The sequence below is a fragment of the Mustelus asterias genome, chromosome 10, assembly GCF_964213995.1.
Source record: "Mustelus asterias chromosome 10, sMusAst1.hap1.1, whole genome shotgun sequence".
Lineage (NCBI taxonomy): Eukaryota > Metazoa > Chordata > Chondrichthyes > Carcharhiniformes > Triakidae > Mustelus > Mustelus asterias.
Window position 1 is genome coordinate 122,243,272 of NC_135810.1, and position 19,995 is coordinate 122,263,266.

The 19,995-nt window shown below is 45.2% G+C and overlaps 2 protein-coding genes across 4 annotated transcripts in view; both read left to right on the forward strand.

Annotated features, from left to right (window-relative positions):
• Positions 1–5,656, forward strand: part of aamdc (adipogenesis associated, Mth938 domain containing) — a 30,688-nt gene extending 25,032 nt beyond the window's left edge. For all 3 annotated transcript variants that reach the window (XM_078222672.1, XM_078222673.1, XM_078222674.1), the window contains exon 4: positions 1,364–5,656. In XM_078222672.1, coding sequence (XP_078078798.1) covers positions 1,364–1,504 — 141 coding nt within the window. In that variant the 3' untranslated portion in view covers positions 1,505–5,656. The remainder of the gene's footprint in view (positions 1–1,363) is intronic.
• Positions 5,657–13,131: 7,475 nt separating this feature from the next.
• Positions 13,132–19,995, forward strand: part of LOC144499916 (transmembrane protein 164-like) — a 49,962-nt gene continuing 43,098 nt past the window's right edge. Inside the window, exon 1 of the mRNA XM_078222594.1 lies at positions 13,132–14,156. Within this exon, the coding sequence (XP_078078720.1) occupies positions 13,794–14,156 (363 nt within the window). The 5' untranslated portion in view covers positions 13,132–13,793. The remainder of the gene's footprint in view (positions 14,157–19,995) is intronic.

A 19,995-nucleotide genomic window follows, 5' to 3' on the forward strand; every position in this document is an offset into this window, starting at 1 on the left:
GCAACAACAATTTACTCAAAGAGATTGTCTTATGAGGAGAGATTGAGTAGGCTGGGCCTACATTCCTTGGAGTTTAGAAGGATGAGAGGTGATCTAATAAAAGCATTAAAAGAAACTGAAGGAGTTTGACAGGGTAGTTGCTATGAAAATATTTCCTCCTGGTTAGGGAATCTAGAACTTGGGCTCACAGAAGCAGAATAAAGGATCAGTCATTGAGAACTGGGATGAGGAGAACTGTCTTCACTCACTGGGTTGTGAATCTTTGGAACTCTACTCCAGAGATCTGTGGATGCTCAATAGTTGAGTCTAATCAAGATAGGCAAATAGATGTTATGGGGAATGAAGAGATATAGGAATAGGGCATGAAGGTGGAGTTCAGGAACAAAATTAGCCATGATCTAGGTGAATGGGAAGGACCTATTTCCCTTGGAGAGGTCAGCGACGGGGGGGGGGGCACACATTTAAAGTGATTGATCAAAGGATCAGAGGGGAGGTGAGGAAAAGGTTTTACACCCAGAGAATGGTAGGAGTCAGGAACTCACTGCCTAAATGGGTAGTCGGGGCAAAGCCCTCAACTATTTAAAATGTCTCTATGCATGCATCTAATGTCTCGTAACCTTCAGAACAAGTGCTGGAAAATTGGATTAGGCTTGGTGAGGGATGGGGGGCAGTGGGGGGGCGGGGGACATTACTTGGCCGGTGCAGACACAATGGACAGAATGACCACCCTCTGTGCCATAAGTCTTTCTATATTTTTCTAAAAAGGAGGAATGTACAGGGAGATGTGGAAAGGGTGGGGAGTAGCAGTATGTGTGTTGCTCCTTGGGAGAGCCAGCACAGACATGATGGACTGAATGGCCTTCTTCTGAGCTGTAAGAATTATATTAATTGAATGGTGGAGCAGGGTCAAAGGGCCATATGGCTCATTCCAGTCCCAATTCATATGTTGTCTCCTTTTAAAATGCTCCTTCAACCTGTTTTTGTTGACTCATCTGTCTGTATATCTCCTTAAGTGTCTTGAACTTTCATCTGATCACACTCCTGTGAAGTGCTTTCGAATGTTTTACTATGTTAAAGACACTATAATGCAAATTGCTGTTGCTGTTGAGAGCAATATAGGGTAATGGAGTCAGCTGCCATAAAAGCAACCAGTTGCAAACGAGTGCCAGAAGGTACATTTTATCTAAAAGGTGGTGCCAGACAAAGTGGTGGAGGCCCAGTCATTGGAGGCACTCAGTGCATGTTTGATTGGCAGGATGAGGAGCTGACCAATACTAGACGGTCAAGTTTCAACGGGCAACCAAGATGGTGCTTCTCACCCTTGACCTTCTCTCTCCACCTTCTTTGTTCTTCTCCTTTGCAGGTTCCCTCCAGGACTTTGGAGTATCTCAAGAACAAAGGAGTAGAGGTGAAAATCCTTCAGACGGAGGAGGCCGTGCGAGAGTACAACTTGTTGGCTGGCCGTGGTGCGCGAGTTGGAGGAGTCTTCCATTCCACTTGCTAAAACAATGGAAGGTTCCCTCACAACGCTTTAAGCCCAGTGTGACTCCCTTTGGTTTCACAAGGTGAAACTGGCCTCATTGCTATTGTTTCCTTTGTGGTGTGCGGTTTGAATTACTTAAAAGGAGAAGGAAAAGCTTTAAAAGGTGTGTATATATTGTATTACATTAAAATGTGATTCCCGTTTCAAACAGGATTGTCCGGTTTCACTGTCGCCTGCTGATAGTTTGGTTATAGAATCATAGAATCCCTTCAGTGCAGAAAGAGGCTATTCAGCCCATCGAACCTGCACTGACAACAATCCCACCCACTCCCTATTCCCATAACCCCTCATATTTACCCTGCTAATCCCCTCTGACCCTAAGGAGCAATTTAGCATGGCCAATCAACTTAACCGGAACATCTTTGGACTGTGGGAGGAAACCGGAGCACCCGGAGGAAAGCCATGCAGACACAGGGAGAACGTGCAAACTCCACACAGACAGCCACCCAAGGCCAGAATTGAACCCGAGTCCCTAGCGCTGTGAGGTAGCAATGCTAACCACTGTACCATCATTCAAAGCCAGATAACAGATGAACTATTTTTACTTGCTCTACCTGGAATATTTCTGTTTTTGTTAAAAGCATGCATTGTGAGACCCTGACCCCCCAGTTTGTTCCGTTATGAGGCACTTGGTTTCCCATATTGGATATGCATGAGGGACCTGGATGCAGAGCTCCCAGCAGAATGGTAGCGGGTGATGGGTTTGGTTTTCCATTTACAGGGCGCTAGTTTTGATAATTAGAGAGAGAACCTGTTCCCTTGTGACTGCGTGTGCGTGGATCTATCCTGCAGTTGCACTGAGCTTGTATGTTCAATGTCCTGTTCCTACGCAGCATCATTTCAAATTGTACCTTTTGGCTTTTTGTCTTTGAGATGGTTCCGCAAGTTGATTTTTTGTTGTTGTTGTTGAAGGTTTCCTAAAACCTGCACCGATTATCTAGCAGGTTCTGTAATCGGCTGAAATGTACTTTACGCCTGTGAAATGCAAGTGGGGATGAATGGCCGCTAGTTGAACCAATGTTAGATCAGTTGGGATAGAATCGGGTTTACTCTTCCTGGCCAGTAGTCATCCTTCAAGGGGAGATGGTGGTGCAATGATAATGGATTATAATCTAGTGACTCAGGGTAATCCTGAGGGAGTTGGGGGGTGGAAGTGGCAGTTGGTGAGGGGCGTGGATTCAAATCCCTTCACAGCAACTGATGGAATATAAATTCACTTAATAAATCTGGAATATAAAGCTAGTCTCAGTAATAGTGGCGATGAAACGATCATCAATTATTGTAAAAATCTATCTGGTTCGCCAATGAGCTTTAGGGAAGGAAATCTCCCAACCTTACCTGGTCTGGCCTACATGTGACTCCAGACCCACAGCAATGTGGTTGACTCTGAAATGGCCTTGTGAGCTACTTAGTTCAAGGGCATTTAGGAATGGTAAACAAATGCTTGCCTTGTCAACAAAGCCCATGTCCCATTAAAGAACAAAAAAAAGAAAACAACAATACAGGTGAAACTGGACATGAATGGGAGACACATTATACATGCTTGTTATACATGCTGCCTGATGTTTTTTGGTTCCACTTGTCTCAATAGAACTCTGTCAAGCATGTTATAGATGTTCCAACAAATCACTCCATTTCATTTATGTCCCTCATGCATGTCCCCGCCATTTCATCACACCAGGTTGAAGTCCAACAGGTTTATTTGGAATCACGAGCTTTCGGAGCACTGCTCCTTCGTCAGGTGAGTGGAGAGATGGGTTCACAAACACGGCATACATAGACACGGACACAATTGCCTACGGTTTGCAAAATCCTGTCCTGGCTTGAGACAATTCACACCTCCTTAACCTATGATTCTCCCTCTCTCCACTCGCACTGGCTGTAAAAACTTGATTACCTGGAAAGACTCGCATCCCAATCTGTAATTACCTTGCAATTGTGTCTCTGTCTATATATGGCGTATTTGTGAACCCACCTCTCCACTCACCTGATGAAGGAGCAGCGCTCCAAAAGCTTGTGATTCCAAATAAACCTGTTGGCCTTTAACCTGGTGTTGTGAGGCTTCCTACTGTGCCCACCCCAGTCCAACGCCGGCATCTCCACATCATTTCCTACATTGGCAACACTTTGAAAGTACTTAATTGACCGTAAGGCCTTTTGGTGAAAGGCGCTCTATAAATGCATGTTCTTGAAATTAAGATTTGCAAAATGGTTTATTTGACCTTTGATGGTGGACTGGGCAAGTACCGTCCCTGGTGTGGGACTCAACCCTAAAGATCAGGAAAATCGCAGGTTCAATCACTTCCCTTGTCAGGAATTAGCTGTTCTCAGTTGGAACGGCAGCGCAGAGTGCAATGTCTGGCTCCGAGTGCTCAGGGCTATGGAGGGGGAGGAAACCAGTCAGAGTTCTCTTGCCTGGTCGCAATCCAGTGCTGACCTACTGGAAGCAATTCATGAATTGGTCAGGATAGGATTGGGCAGTAGTACAACAGTTGGTATTTTGTTATCCTCATGATTGATCATCACAAAGCAATTCACAGGCCAGGTTTTTATCTTGCTGAGATAATAGAGCATCTGTGTAGCAATAGAACTGTATTCTAACGCATGTCCATTGATTGAGGAAGAGGGTAATGTTACAGGAGAATGATAAATTAATGAATTACGAGGGAGTTGCCTCTCTAAGTACACAGTCCAGGCTGATGCGCCCAGTGCAGTACTAAGAGTGTTGCATTGTCAGAGGCACCATCTTGGGTAGACATAAAGGAATCCATAGCAGTCTTCAAGGAAGTGTCATCCTGATATCCAAAGTAACACATCTTTTAGCCAATATCACTAAGTAACAGATTAACTGGACATTTATGGCATTAATGTTTCTCGGAGCTTGCTGTGGGCAAATTGGGCAGAGTGAGCCGCTAGTAACATCGCGCAAGAGCTGAGAAATCAGGATCTCGCAATCTTACTGGAACCGGACTTCCAGCGAAGTCCGCCTCTCGCCCATTTCCAACAAGAGGCTGAATAAATTATTTATATTTATTAAAATGTTAATTTACATGGGATTAGCGAGCCCGGCGCTAAGTTGTCCAGGGCTCTCTTGCCTTTCTGACCTCACCGGGAGAGGTTCTCTCCGGTGAGGAAAACACCTGTTCCTCATGAACGGGGAACAGTCGTGTTAGCTTCGTTCGTAGAACCAGAGTCCATTGAGGCCCCCCCCCCGGGAGGCCGGGGGAGAGGGGGAAGGGTGGAGCCCCAGTCACAGAGGTCCTGCATAGGCGCAATGGCTCACTCTGCTGCTGGATGGCGAATTAAACACCCGTCCACTGCCTGTAGTAGCTGGAAACTATCTAGCCCGTTTTTTCATGCACTATGTGCACAAGATTGGGCGTAGAACCTCACCCAAAAAACAGATCTGCAACTCTCCCATTTTCACACTTGCTGGACACTTAGAATTTTTCGCGTAAAGTTCCGCTCTTTCTCTCTCGCTGTTCCTCCTAATCACACCTACCCTTTTAGAATAACCCTTTCCTTTCTCAACACACAGGTTCATCCCAATGTTCACTTTCATTCTGCATGCAATAAACGTCTAGTGAGGATCAGTTTTATTTTTGAACGCAGCCGCGGGGCCATTTACAGCACAAAGCAGGGCATTTGGTCCATTGAATCTATGCCAGCTCTCCGTGGAAATAACACTCAACAATTTGCTGCTTTAAAAATGGCATCAGAACTGATGCATGTAAAGCTCTGAGCCACTGTTCACAGAGGAACATGGGAACTTATGTTAAAGCATGTTTTGTCACTGGTATGGAAAGCAACAAAATACTGAAAGGAATTATAGATGTACTGAAATACATGTACACAGTGTTCACTTAGCCTCTGATTATTTTAAACCTTGTAGTCACATCACAGCCGGGTTGACGATGCAGGGCAAAATCCTGAAAGTTGTGTCACGTGATCTCGTACCATCAAAGCCCCGCCTCCACACACCCACTATTAGTCTATCATCCAGACGTGTCGGCCATTCTGCAGCCAATTGACAAGGGAACAGACTCTCTATTATTCAATTGGATTAACCATTGACTTGTTGGTGCATGAGCCTTTATCCTCTCCCCACACCCTTCCATCCCTGCCAAGTTTCTATACTTTTATCATTAATAATCAAAAGTGCTCAAAGTTCATGTCCAAATGAAGCAAAACCTGGACAATATCCAGGCTTAGACTGACTTCTCAGAAGGCTAAGGCAATTTGACATGCCAGCTACGACTCTCACCAACTTTTACAGATGCACCATAGAAAGCATTCTTTCTGGTTGTACCACAGCTTGGTATGGCTCCTGCTCTGCTCAAGACCGCAAGGAACTACAAAAGGTCGTGAATGTAGCCCAATCCATCACACAAACCAGCCTCCCATCCATTGACTCTGTCTACACTTCCCACTGCCTCGGCAAAGCAGCCAGCATAATTAAGGACCCCACGCACCCCAGACATTCTCTCTTCCACCTTCTTCCGTTGGGAAAAGGATACAAAAGTCTGAGGTCATGTACCAACCGACTCAAGAACAGCTTCTTCCCTGCTGCCGTCAGACTTTTGAATGAACCTAACCTTGTATTAAGTTGATCTTTCTCTGCACCCTAACTTTGACTGTAACACTACATTCTGCACTCTCTCGTTTCCTTCTCTATGAACAGTATGCTTTGGCTGTATAATTTTTAGTTTATTTATTAGTGTCACAAGTAGGCTTACATTCACACTGCAGTGAAGTTACTGTGAAAATCCCCTAGTCGCCACATTCCGGTGCCTGATTGGGTACACTGAGGGAGAATTTAGCATGGCCAACGCACCTAACCTGCACATCTTTGGACTGTGGGAGGAAACCGGAGCACCCGGAGGAAACCCACGCAGGCACAGGGAGAACGTGCAGACTCCACACAGACAGTGACCCAAGCCGGGAATCAAACTCAGGTCCTTGGTGCTGTGAGGCAGCAGTGCTAACCACTGTGCTGTCATGCCACCCATAGCGCACAAGAAACAATACTTTTCACTGTATGCTAATACATGTGACAATAATAAATCAAATCAAATCAAATGGCAACTAACATCCATGCCACATTGCCAGGCAATGACCATGTTCAACAAGAGAGGATCTAACTATCACCCCTTGACATTCAATGGCATTACCATCACTGAATCCCCCACTGTCAGCAGCTTGGGTGTTACCGTAAACCAGATGCTGAACTGAACTAGCCATATGAATACTGTGGTTACCAAAGTAGGTCAAGGGCTTGGAATCCAGTGATGAATAACTCACCTGACTCCCCAAAGCCTGTCCACCATCTACACGGCACAAGTCAGGAGTGTAATGGAATATTCTCCACTTTCCTGGATGGATGCATCTCCAACAACACTCAAGAAGCTCAACACAATCCGGGACAAAGCAGCCCGCTTGGTTGCTACCCCTTCCACAAATATTCACACCTTCTACCAATGAAGAACAGTGGCAACCTTGTGTACCATCTACAAGCTGCACTGCAGGAACTCACCAAGGTTTCTTAATGTGGAGATGCTGGCATTGGACTGGGATGGGCACAGTAAGAAGTCCCACAACACCAGGTTAAAGTCCAACAGATTTATTTGGAATCACAAGCTTTCGGAGCGCTGCTCCTTCATCAGGTGAGTGGAGGTAGGTTTCACAAACATGGCACATATAGGCAAAGACACAATTGTAAGGTAATTACAGATTTGAATGTGAAGAATGGTTGGAATGAGAATCTTTACAGGTAATCAAGTCTTTACAGGTACAAACAGTGTGAGTGGAGAGAGGGATAATCACAGGTGAAAGAGGTGTGAATTGTCTCAAACCAAGGCAGTTAGTAGAATTTTGCAAATCCAGCTGTACGGTGTGGGTGACATGAACCCCAGATGGCGGTTGAGGCCGTCCTCATGCATCCTCAGACTCGCATTCCAATTCTATGATTCTAAATTTTGCATGTCCGCTATGACTCTCACCAATTTTTACAGATGCACCACAAAAAGCATCCTTTCCGGATGTATCACAGCTCGGTATGGATCCTGCTCCTGAAGACTGCAAGAAACTACAAAGGGTTGTGAACGTAGCCCAATCCATCACGCAAACCAGCCTCCCATCCATTGATCAGCCTACATTTCCCACTGCCTTGGAAAAGCAGCCAGCATAATCAAGGACCCCACGCACCCCGGACATTCTCTCTTCCACCTTCCTCCGTTAGGAAAAAGATACAAAGTCTGAGGTCACATACCAACCGACTCAAGAACAGCTTCTTCCCTGTTGCTGTCAGACTTTTGAATGGACCTATCTTGCATTAAGATGATCTTTCTCTACATCCTAGCTATGACTGTAACACTACATTCTGCACTCTCTCCTTTCCTTCTCTATGAATGGTATGCTTTGTATAGCGTGCAAGAAACAATACTTTTCACTGTATCCAATAAATGTGACAATAATAAAATTAAATCAAATCAGAGGGTTAATGGTTGGAGGAGCAAAGGGATTGAAAAGTAAAGTCCATTTATTAATCACAAGTAAGGCTTACATTAACATTGCAATGAAGTTACTGTGAAATTCCCCTAGTCGCCACAGTCCAGCGCCGGTTTGGGTCAATGCACCTAACCAGCACGTCTTTCAGACAGTGGGAGGAAACCGGAGCACCCGGAGGAAACCCATGCAGAGAATGGGGAGAACGTGCAAACTCCACACAGACAGTGACCCGAGGCCGGGAATCAAACCCAGGTCCCTGGTGCTGTGAAGCAGCAGTGCTAACCACTGTGCCAGATACATGAAGTATGGATAGATGAAGATTTTAAATTTCAGCCTTTTACTTCTCTGGAAGAACCTCCTTAAAAACCATGGCTCTCTTCAAAACCTTCAGTCTGTTATCTTAAATTTCCTCAAACACTCAGTTTCCGGTCCATTTTACCCTGGCCTCAAGACATTTATTCATTTTATTATACTTATTGTTGGAATGTGGTTAACAAAAGAGATGTTACTGCCCAACCCTGGTTGCTTTGAGATTGAAATCATGTGGGCCGATTGAGTCGAGTATCAGAGTGGTTAAATTACTGGACTTGTAATCCAGAGACCTGGAGGAGTTGAGTTCAAATTCCACCATTCAATATATGTCGATTAAAAACTAGTATTAGTAATGGTGACCTGCTGGAGTGTACAACTTACATTTGTGTAGCACCTTTAATGGAATGAAACATCCCAAGGTACTTCACAGGAGCATTATTAAAATTAAATCATGTGGGCCGATTGAGTCGAGTATCAGAGTGGTTAAGTTACTGGACTTGTAATCCAGAGACCTGGAGGAGTTGAGTTCAAATTCCACCATTCAATATATGTCGATTAAAAACTAGTATTAGTAATGGTGACCTGCTGGAGTGTACAACTTACATTTGTGTAGCACCTTTAATGGAATGAAACATCCCAAGGTACTTCACAGGAGCATTATTAAAAAAAAAACACTGAACCACATAAGGAGATATTAAGTCAGATGACCAAAAGCTTGGTTAAAGAGTTAAGTTTTAGGCTGTGTCTTATAAGAAGAAAGTGAGGTTGGGAGGCAAAGAGGTGTAGGGAAGGAACTCCAGAGCTTGGGGCCAAGTTATCCACAGTCTGAGGATATAAACAAAGAACAAAGAAAATTACAGCACAGGAACAGGCCCTTCGGCCCTCCAAGCCTGCACTGACCATGCTGCCCGACTTAACTAAAACCCCCTACCCTTCCAGGGACCATATCCCTCTATTCCCATCCTATTCATGTATTTGTCAAGACGCCCCTTAAAAGTCACTACCGTATCCGCTTCCACTACTTCCCCCGGCAACGAGGTCCAGGCACCCACTACTCTCTGTGTAAAAAATCTGCCTCATACGTGTCCTTCAAACCTTGCCCCTCGCATCTTAAACCTGTGCCCCCTAGTAATTGACTCTTCCACCTGGGAAAAAGCTTCTGACTATCCACTCTGTCTAGGCCTCTCATAATCTTGTAGACTTCTATCAGGTCGCCCCTCAACCTCCATTGTTCCAGTGAGAACAAACCAGGTTTCTCCAATCTCTCCTCATAGCCAATGCCCTCCATACCAGGCAACATCCTGGTAAATCTTTTCTGTACCCTCTCCAAAGCCTCCACATATAGGGTAGATCATTTAGGACGGAGATGAGGAGACATTTTTTCACCCAGAGAGTGGTGAGCCTGTGGAATTCATTACCGCAGGAAGTAGTTATTGCCAAAACATTGAATGTGTTCAAGAGGCAGCTGGATACAGCACTTGGGATGAATGGGATCAAAGGTTATGGGGAAAAAGCAGGATTAGGCTATTGAGGTGCACGATCAGCCATGATCGTGATGAATGGCGGAGCAGGCTCGAAGGGCTGAATGGCCTCCTCTTGCTCCTATCTTCTATTTTTCAATGCAGCTGAAGGCACGGTCACCAATGCTGGAGTGATTAAAATCGGGGGTGCACAAGAGGTCAAGAGTTGGAGATCTTGGAGGGTTGTAGGTTCGGAGGAGATTACAGAGATAGGGATAGGGGCAAGGCCATGAAGGGAATTGAAAACTAGGATGAGAATTTTAAAATCAAGACTTCGCGTGACCAGGAGCCAACATTGGTCAGCGAACACAGGGGTGATGGGGAAATGGAACTTGCTGCAAGGTAAAACACTGGAGAACAAGGTTTTAAATGATCTCAAGTTTATAGAGGGTAGAACGTGGGAGTGCACTGGAATAGTTGAATCTAGATTTAATGAAGGCATGGACTCGGGCTTCAGCAGCAGATAAGCCAAGGCAGGAATGAAGTTGAGTAATGTTACGATGATGGAAATTGGAGGTAGGTCTGAGAGATGGAATGAAACAAGGTCAGAAGCTCATATCTGGATCAAATGTGACAGCAAGGTTGAGTACAGACTAGCTTAACGTCAGAAAGGAGTTTGGTGTGGGAACCGATAACAACAGCTTCAGTCACCCCAATATTGGGAGGAAATTTCTGCTCATCGAGATATTGGATAAGTAGTCCGATAACTTTGCAAGGCGGAATCGACAGAGGTGGTGGGCAAGTTGGGCTGGATGTCATCAGTGTACATGTGAGAACTAACCTTTGGATAATTTTATTTGCATGAGGGAACAAAATGTAACATCTCAAAGTTTGCAGATGATACCAAGTTGGGTGGGAGGGTGAGTTGTGACGAGGATGCAGAGATCCTTCACAATGATCTGCACAAGTTGGGTGAGTGGGCTAATCAATGGCAGATGCAGTATACTTTGGATAAATGTGAGGTTATTCACTTTGGAAGCAAAAACAAGAAGGCAGATTACTACCTGAATGGCTGTACATTTGGAGAGGAGAGTGTGCAGCGGGATCTGGGTGTCCTTGTGCACCAGTCGCTAAAGGTGAGCATGCAGGTGCAGCAGGCGGTAAAGAAGGCAAATGGTATGCTGGCCTTCATTGCGAGAGGTTTTGAGTACAGGAGCAGGGATGTGTTGCAATTATACAGGGCCTTGGTGAGGCCCACATTGTGTGCAGTTTTGGTCTCCTTTTCTGAGGAAAGATGTTCTTGCTCTTGAGGGAGTGCAGCGAAGGTTTACCAGGCTGATTCTGGGGATGGCAGGACTGATTATGGGGAGAGATTGACTAGGTTAGGATTGTTTTCGCTGGAGTTCAGGCGAATGAGGGGGGATCTCATTGAGACTTATAAAATTCTAACAGGACTAGACAGGGTGGATGCAGGAAGGATGTTCCCGATGGTGGGGGTGTCCAGAAGCAGGGGTCACAGTCTGAGGATACCTGGTAGACCAGTTAGGACAGAAATGAGGAGACATTTCTTCACCCAAAGAGTGGTGAGCCTGTGGGATTCATTACCACAGGAAGTAGCTGATGCCAAAACATTGAATGTATTCAAGAGGTGGCTGGATGTAGCACTTGAGGTGAATGGGATCAAAGGTTATGGGGAGAAAGCAGGATTAGGCTATTGAGTTGGATGGTCAGCCATGATCGTGATGAATGGCAGAGCAGGCTCGAAGGGCCGAATGGCCTCCTCCTGCTCCTATCTTCTGTTTCTATGTTATCAAGATGCAGCAAATTGATGAGAACTAGGAAGGGGCCGGACTATTGAGGGACACCAGAGGCAACAGTGCAAGAGGGGGAAAAGAAGCTTTAAAAATTCTGGCCTAGCCTGTTATGGGGCCTTAGAGTCAACTGTGACCTAACAAGCATTTTATAAATTCTTGATTTCTCGAGGAATTAAGGGCTATGGGGAGAGAGCGGGTAAATGGAGTTGAAATCAACCATGATTGAATGGTGGAGTGGACTCGATGGGCCGAATGGCCTTACTTCCGCTCCTATGTCTTATGGTCTTATGGTCTTATATAACCTCCCTGCTCTTGTATGCTATTCCTCGGCTAATAAAGACAAGTATTCCATATGTTTTTTAACCGCCTTATTAACCTGTCCTGTTGCCTTCATGGACATGCACCCCAAGCTTCCTCTGTACTTACTAGCTACGTACTATTCATTGTGTATTCCCTTGCCTTGTTGGTGTAAAATGTATCACTTCACGCTTTTCAGGTTTAAATTCCATTTGCCTCTGTTCTCCCACCTGACTCGCCCTTCTATGTTGCCCTGTTACTTAAGGCTTTCCTCCTCCATTTACCACACCGCAAATTTGTGTCTCATCTGCAAATTTACTGATTATATCCCCCATATTCCCATCTAGATCATTAATGTACACTACATATAGCAAACGATTCAGCATCGATCCCTACAGAGCCCACGAGACACAGGCTCCCAGTCACAAAAACAACCTTTGACCAACACCTTCTAACTCCTGCCACAAGACCAAATTTTGATCCAATTTGACAAATTACTCTGTATCCCATGGGCCTTCTTGACCAGTCCCCCCTGTGGAACTTTGTCAAAGGCCTTACTGAAGTCCATGTAGACTACCGTGCAAAAAATCAATTCAAATTTGTTCGACATGATCTTCTCTTGACAAAGCCCTGCTGACTTTCCATGGATTAATCCTTTCCTCTCCAAGTGATGAGTTATGCCTACAACCCCAAAACTCCTTTGGGTGTTGTGGAGGCTACCCTCTTTAAGAAGAGGAATACCTTTAGAGGTCAACTTGTTGGGAGTGAGAGCCGCTCTGTTAAAACTGTGAAAAGACAGTTTGGTCGGCGAAGGGTTGTAGGACTTCAGACAGTTGATTGGCTGATGCAGGGCTTCAGGTGATTAGGGCTTCAGGTGATTGGTTTAGGGTTCCAGGTGATCGGTTGGTATAGGGGCTCCAGGTGATTGGCTGGTGTAGGGGCTCCAGTGATTGGTTGGTGTAGGGCTCCATGTGATTGGCTGGTGTAGGGGCTCCAGGTGATTGGTTGGTGTAGAGTTCCAGGTGATTGGCTGGTGTAGGGTTCCAGGTGATTGGTTGGTGTAGGGGCTCCAGGTGATTGGCTGGTGTAGGGCTCCAGCTGATTGGTTGGTGTAGGGTTCCAGGTGATTGGTTGGTGTAGGGGCTCCAGGTGATTGACTGGTGTAAGGGCTCCAGGTGATTGGTTGGTGTAGGGGCTCCAGGTGCATGGTCTCAGGTGAGCGGGTGGATTCTGGTTTTTGTCCAGAGCTCCGGGCGGGAGCCGCAGGGACGCAGTAGCCGGCAGAGGAGCAGCAGCAGCGGGCACTGAGACTGCAGTCAACCGGGGGAGCAGCGGGAAGGGGAGCTCCTTTACCGGAAACTTTCCCAAACTGGAGAGTCCAGCCCCAGAACTCCAATCCCTGCCCCAATCGGAAAATACATCGCCTGGGAAGCTGAGCCCTCCCGGGGAGAGAAAGCAAAGTTATTTTAGTGATCTGGATATTTAATGAGGAGATTTAATGACTTTTTTTGGACCTTGAGTCGAAATCCTCTCCAAATGATTTCAAGCCAAGAGGGAGTAGTTAATTCATAGACTAAAAAATCTATTATCCTGTCTCATGTTGGTTGCTTCTGAAGCTGATAGCTGGGTGTGACTTAAAAATATATTTTACAAAGGAACAGGAACAAAGCAAGGAACAGCTTTCCTTTTGTGATCTAAATCAACCCATGTCAGCTGGGAAAATGTTATCTTGAAAATAGCTTTTAAGGGGCCAGGTTTCACTCCCCGTGGTGGGCTGTGGACAGTTTCAGGTTTCGTGCTGCAAATCCAGATGTGAAGTAAGGTTCTCCTCTGCTGGTTTTGTGTTTGCCCTGACTGAAGATGGCCAGCTTGGAGCTGGAGCAGCTCTTGGACATGCTGTACGGCGGCGTGGACCCCAACTTCACCGGCAACGGCGGGGAGGAGTGTGCCGCTTTCCTCTCTGACACTCAGCGAGCCCTGGAGACCCTCGTCATGGTCAGTGTCTCGTTGCTGCAAATCGCAGTGGCCTACGGGAAAATTAGCGGGGGCTTTCGGGAGCATTGGACACCAGAGGTGTTGTCACAGGAGCGGGAAGAGACTCTGGGTAAAAACCTCCTGCAGGTTGCCCTGTGCTTGACTTTTGGGTTGGAGATCGGATTCAAGTGTGCTACCAAAACTCTTATTTATTTACTGAATCCTTGCCATGTTGTTACTGCCTTGCAGGTATGTTGTGTTTCTTTTACTCCCTTCCCCTCAAGTTTTTAAAGTTTATTAGTGTCGCAAGTAGGCTTACATTAACACTGCAATTAAGTTACTGTGATAATCCCCTAGTCGCCACACTCCGGTGCCTGCTCGGACGCACTGAAGGAGAATTTAGCATGGCCAATGCACCTAACCCGCACATTGGGGTGGCACGGTAGCACAGTGGTTAGCACTGGTGCCTCACAGCATCAGGGACCCAGGTTCGATTCCCAGCTTGGGCCACTGACTGTGTGGAGTTTGCACATTCTCCCTGTGTCTGCGTGGGTTTCCTCCAGCTGCTCCAGTTTCCTTCCACAGTCCAAAGATGTGTGGGTTAGGTGGATTGGCCATGATAAATTGCCCCTTAGTGCCAGGGGGATGAGCTAGAGTAAATGCATGCGGTTATGGGGATAGGGCCTGGGTGGGATTGTGGTCAGTGTAGACTCGATGGGCTGAATGGCCTCCTTCTGCACTGTATAATTCTATAAATCCTTCGGACTGTGGGCGGAAACCGGAGCACTCGGAGGAAACCCACACAGGCACGGGTAGAACATGCAGACTCTGCACAGACAGTGACCCAAGCCGGGAATCAAACCCGGGTACCTGACTCTGTGAGGCAGCAGTGCTAACCACTGTGCCACCCCTTATTTTAGTTCATCTTCTGTCTCGTCTACTTTGGTCAGAAGGATAATAAAGACTCGCGTTTATATTGCACTTTCCATATTCACCAGATGTCTCAAAGTGCTTTACAACTCATTTGGTACTTTCTGAAGCATTGGAATATAGGAATTTACACAAAGCAAGCTTCGTCAAATAGCAACGTGATAATGACCAGATTTGTTGGGGGGGGGAGTGTTTATTGGGGGTAAAATGTTGGGGGGGGGGGGGGTGTTTATTGGGGGTAAAATGTTGGTGGGGGGGGGGGGGGGGAGTGTTTATTGGGGGTAAAATGTTGGTAGGGGTGGTAGGAAGAGAAGCTTTTGTCGTAACTGTAATTGAATAATTAGTCAAATACCGACAAAGTGTGCAAAAAATATATTGCAGCTCGAGTTATGATTTGTTAGAAACATAGAAACTAGAAGCAGGAGGAGGCCATTCGGCCCTTCAAGCCTGTTCTGCCTTTCATTTTGATCATGGCTGATCATCAAATTCAATATCTTGTTCCCCCCTTCTCCCCATATCCCTTGATTCGCTTAGCCCCAAGAGCGATATCTAATTTCTTCTTGAAATCACACAACGTTTCAGCTTCAATTACTTTCTGTGGGAGTGAATTCCACACATTCACCACCCTCTGGGTGAAGAAATTTCTCTTCTCCTCTCGGTTCTAAAAGATTTACCCCTTATCCTCAAACTATGACCCCTAGTTCTGGACTCCCCCACCATCAGGAACATTCTGTGATTCGCTCTCACTCTTCTAAACTTCAGTTAATATAATCCTAATTGACTTAGTCTCTCCCCATATGACAGACCTGCCATCCTAGGAATCAGCCTGATAAACCTTCACTGCACATCATCTATAGCAAGGACACCCTTCCTCAGGTAAGGACGCCAAAATTGCGCACAATACTCCAGGTGTTGCCCCACCCAATGCTCTATACAATTGCAGTAAAACATCTTCATTCTTCAAATTCTCTTGCTATGAAGTCCAACATACCATTTGCCTTCTTTACTGCCAGTTATACCTTCACATTAAGTTGATCTTTCTCTACACCCTAGCTATGACTGTAACACTACATTCTGCACTCTCTCGTTTCCTTCTCTATGAACAGTATGCTTTTTCTGTATAGCGCGCAAGAAACAATACTTTTCATTATATACAAATACATATGACAATAAATCAAATCCCTTACTTTCAGAGACTAATGCATGAGGATACCAAGCTCTAGTTGAGTATCCACCTCACTCAATTTACACCAATACTAATAATAGGAATAATGCCTTCCTATTATTAGTATCAAAGTAGATAATCTCTTGTTTATCCACATTATACTGCATGCATATGCCCACACACTCAGCCTGTCCAAATCATGCTGAAGCATCTCTGCATCCTCCTCACAGCTCACCCTCCCACCCAACTTTGTATCATCGTCAAATTTTGAAATGATGCATTTACTTCCCTCTTCCAAATCATTAATATATAATGTGAATAGTTGGGGTCCTCGCACAGATCCCTGCGATGCCCCACTAGTCATTGCCTGCCAATTGGAAAAAGACTCATTTATGCCCACTCTTTGCTTCCTATCTGCTAACCAGTTTTCTATCCATCTCAAGACACTACCCGTAATCCCATGGCTTTAACTTTACATACTAGTCTGTTCTGTTAGATCTTGTCGAAATCCTTGTGAAAGTCTAAATAAACCACATCCACTGGTTCTCCTCGGTCAACTCTCTTAGTTACATTCTCAAAGAATTCCAATAGATTCATCAAGCATGATTTGCCCTTTGTAAATCCATGCTGACTTTGTCTGATTATACCACTGCTTTACTAATGCTGAGCTATGAAATCCTTGATAATGGACTCTAGCAACTTCCCTACTACTAATGTTAGAATCACTGGTCTATAGTTCCCTGTTTTATAGTTCCCTTCTAGAAAAAGTGAGAGGGCATGGGATCCAAGGGGCTGCTGCCCGGTGGATCCAGAACTGGCTTGCCCAAAGGAGGCAGAGAGTGGGAATAGATGGGTCTTTTTCTAAATGGAGGTCGGTCACCAGTGGTGTGCCCCAGGGATCTGTTCTGGGACCCTTGCTGTTTGTCATTTTCATAAATGACCTGGATGAGGAAGCGGAGGGATGGGTTGGTAAGTTTGCCGATGACACGAAGGTTGGTGGGGTTGTGGAAAATCTGGAGGGATGTCAGAAGTTACCGAGGGACATAGATAGGATGCAAGACTGGGCGAAGAAGTGGCAGATGGACTTCAACTGAGATAAGTGCGTCGTGGTCCATTTTGGTAGGTCAAATGGGATGAAGGAGTACAATATAAAGGGAAAGACTCTTAGTACTGTAGAGGATCAGAAGGACCTTGGGGTCCGGGTCCATAGGACTTGAAAATCAGCCCCGCAGGTGGAGGAGGTGGTTAAGAAGGCGTATGGTGTGCTGGCCTTTATTAATCGAGGGATTGAGTTGAGGAGTCCGGGGATAATGATGCAGCTATATAAGACCCTCGTCAGACCCCACTTAGAGTACTGTGCTCAGTTCTGGCCGCCTCATTACAGGAAGGATGTGGAAAAGATTGAAAGGGTGCAGAGGAGATTTACAAGGATGTTGCCTGGATTGAGTGGCATGCCTTATGAGGATAGGCTGAGGGAGTTTGGTCTTTTCTCCGAAGGATGAGAGGAGACCTAATAGAGGTGTATAAGATGTTGAGAGGCATAGATCGGGTAGACTCAGGCTTTTTCCCAGGGTGGAAATGTCTGCTACGAGAGGACACAGGTTTAAGGTGCTGGGGGGTAGGTACAGGGGAGATGTTAGGGGTAAGTTTTTCACACAGGGTGGTGGGCGAGTGGAATCGGCTGCCGTCAGGGGTGGTGGAGGCGAACTCAGTAGGGTCTTTTAAGAGATTCCTGGATGAGTACATGGAGCTTAATAGGATGGAGGGTTATAGGTAGGTCTAGAAGGTAGGGATGTGTTCGGCACAACTTGTGGGCCGAAGGGCCTGTTTGTGCTGTAGTTTTTCTATGTTTCTATGTTTTCTCTCTACCTCCCTTTTTGAATAGTGAGCTTACATTAGCTTCCCTCCAATTTGTAGGGACCAGTCCAGAGTCCAAAGATTTTTGGAAAATAACCACCAATGGATCTACTATTTCCAGGCCACTTCCTTAAGTACTCTGGGATGAAGATTATCAGGCCCTGGAGATTTATCCACCTTCAATCCCATCAATTTCCCCAAAACCATTTCTCTACTAATGCTGATTTCCTTCAACTCTTCAGTAAAAGTTGTCCTTAGAATCATAGAATCATAGAAACCCTACAGTGCAGAAGGAGGCCATTCGGCCCATCGAGTCTGCACCGACCACAATCCCACCCAGGCCCTACCCCCACATATTTTACCCGCTAATCCCTCTAACCTACGCATCCCAGGACTCTAAGGGGCAATTTTTTTAACCTGGCCAATCAACCTAACCCGCACACCTTCTCAGAACTTTGGGACATTATTCATGTCTTCCTTTGTAAAAGCAGAAGCAAAGTACAAATTTAATTCCTCAGTCATTCCTTTATTCCCCGTTATGAATTCTCCTGTTTCTGACTGTAAGGGGCCAACATTCGTTTTTGTCAATCTTTTTCTCTGTAAAAGTTTCCATAAGTATGTAAAATCAGTTTTTATGTTCCTCGCTAGCCTATTTTCAGACTCTATTTTCCCTTTCTTATTCAATCCCTTTGCTGAATTTTAAACTGCTCTCAATCCTCAGGCCTATTCCTTTCTCTTGCCAATTTATATGCTTCTTCATTGAATCTAATATTATCTCTAATTTCCTTTGTGAGCCATGCTTAGGCCACAGCTCCCTTGCCACTCTTGCATCAAACAGGAATAAACAACTTTTATTCACCTATTTGTTCCTTAAATGTCCACTATCCTTCCTTTCAGTAACGTTTCCCATCCATCATGGACAATTCATGCCTCATACCATCATAGTTGCCTTTACTGAGATTCAAGATCCTGGTCTCAGAATCAACGACATTACTTGACCAAGAATTCTACCATGTTATGGTCACTCATCCCCAAGGGTTTGATTTGAGGTGTTATTATTGTCACATGTATTAGTATACAGTGCAAAGTATTGTTTCTTGCATGCTATACAGACAAAGCATACCGTTCATAGAGAAGAAAAGGAGAGAGTACAGAATGTAGTGTTACACTCATAGCTAGGGTGTAGAGAAAGATCAGCTTAATGCGAGGTAGGTCCGTTCAAAAGTCTGATGGCAGCAGAGAAGAAGCTGTTCTTGAGTCGGCTGGTATGTATATCTTTTTCCCGAAGGAAAAAGGTGGAAGAGAGTATGTATGGAATGGATGGAAGGGTGGTTTGCCTGATAGATTGAGCTACATTCACGACCTTTTGTAGTTCCTTGCGGTCTTGGGCAGAGCAGGAGCCCATACCAAGCTGCGATACAACCAGAAAGCTTTCTATGGTACATCTGTAAACATTGGTGAGAGTCGTAGCTGACGTGCCAAATTTCCTTAGTCTTCTGAGAAAGTAGAGGTGTTGGCGGGCTTTCTATGCTAAGTTCTCTCACAACTAGATTGCCAGCTAATTATTTCTCATTGCATAATGCCCAGTCCGAGATGACTGTTCCTTTGTTGGTTCCTCAATGTATTGGTCCAGAAAACCATCCGGTATACACGCCAGAAATTCCTCCCCTATTGTACTAACTTGACTGTCCCAAGAAGTTGCTCCTATTGAACCATATCCCAAAGTAAAATTATGAAACGCTTGTTAATGCAAATGGTGATCGGAGTTTGGAACTCACTTCCGCAAATGCAATTGATGATAGAATTATTAATTATAAATCTGAGATGATAGATTTTTGTTATTAAAGGCATTAAGAGATGTGGGGCAAGGGTGAGTATGTAGAGTTGGATGACAGATTACCCATGATCTCATTGAACTGTGGAAGAGTTTTGGGGCTGTCTGGACCTGTTTGCATTCCCGTCTCTCAGACAACAGGGGTGGATTTTTGATTTGATTTATTATTATCACATGTATTAGTATACAGGTAAAAGTATTGTTTCTTGCGTGCTACACAGACAAAACATACCGTTCATAGAGAAGGAAAGCAGAGAGTGCAGAATGTAGTGTTATTGTCATAGCTAGGGTGTAGAGAAAGA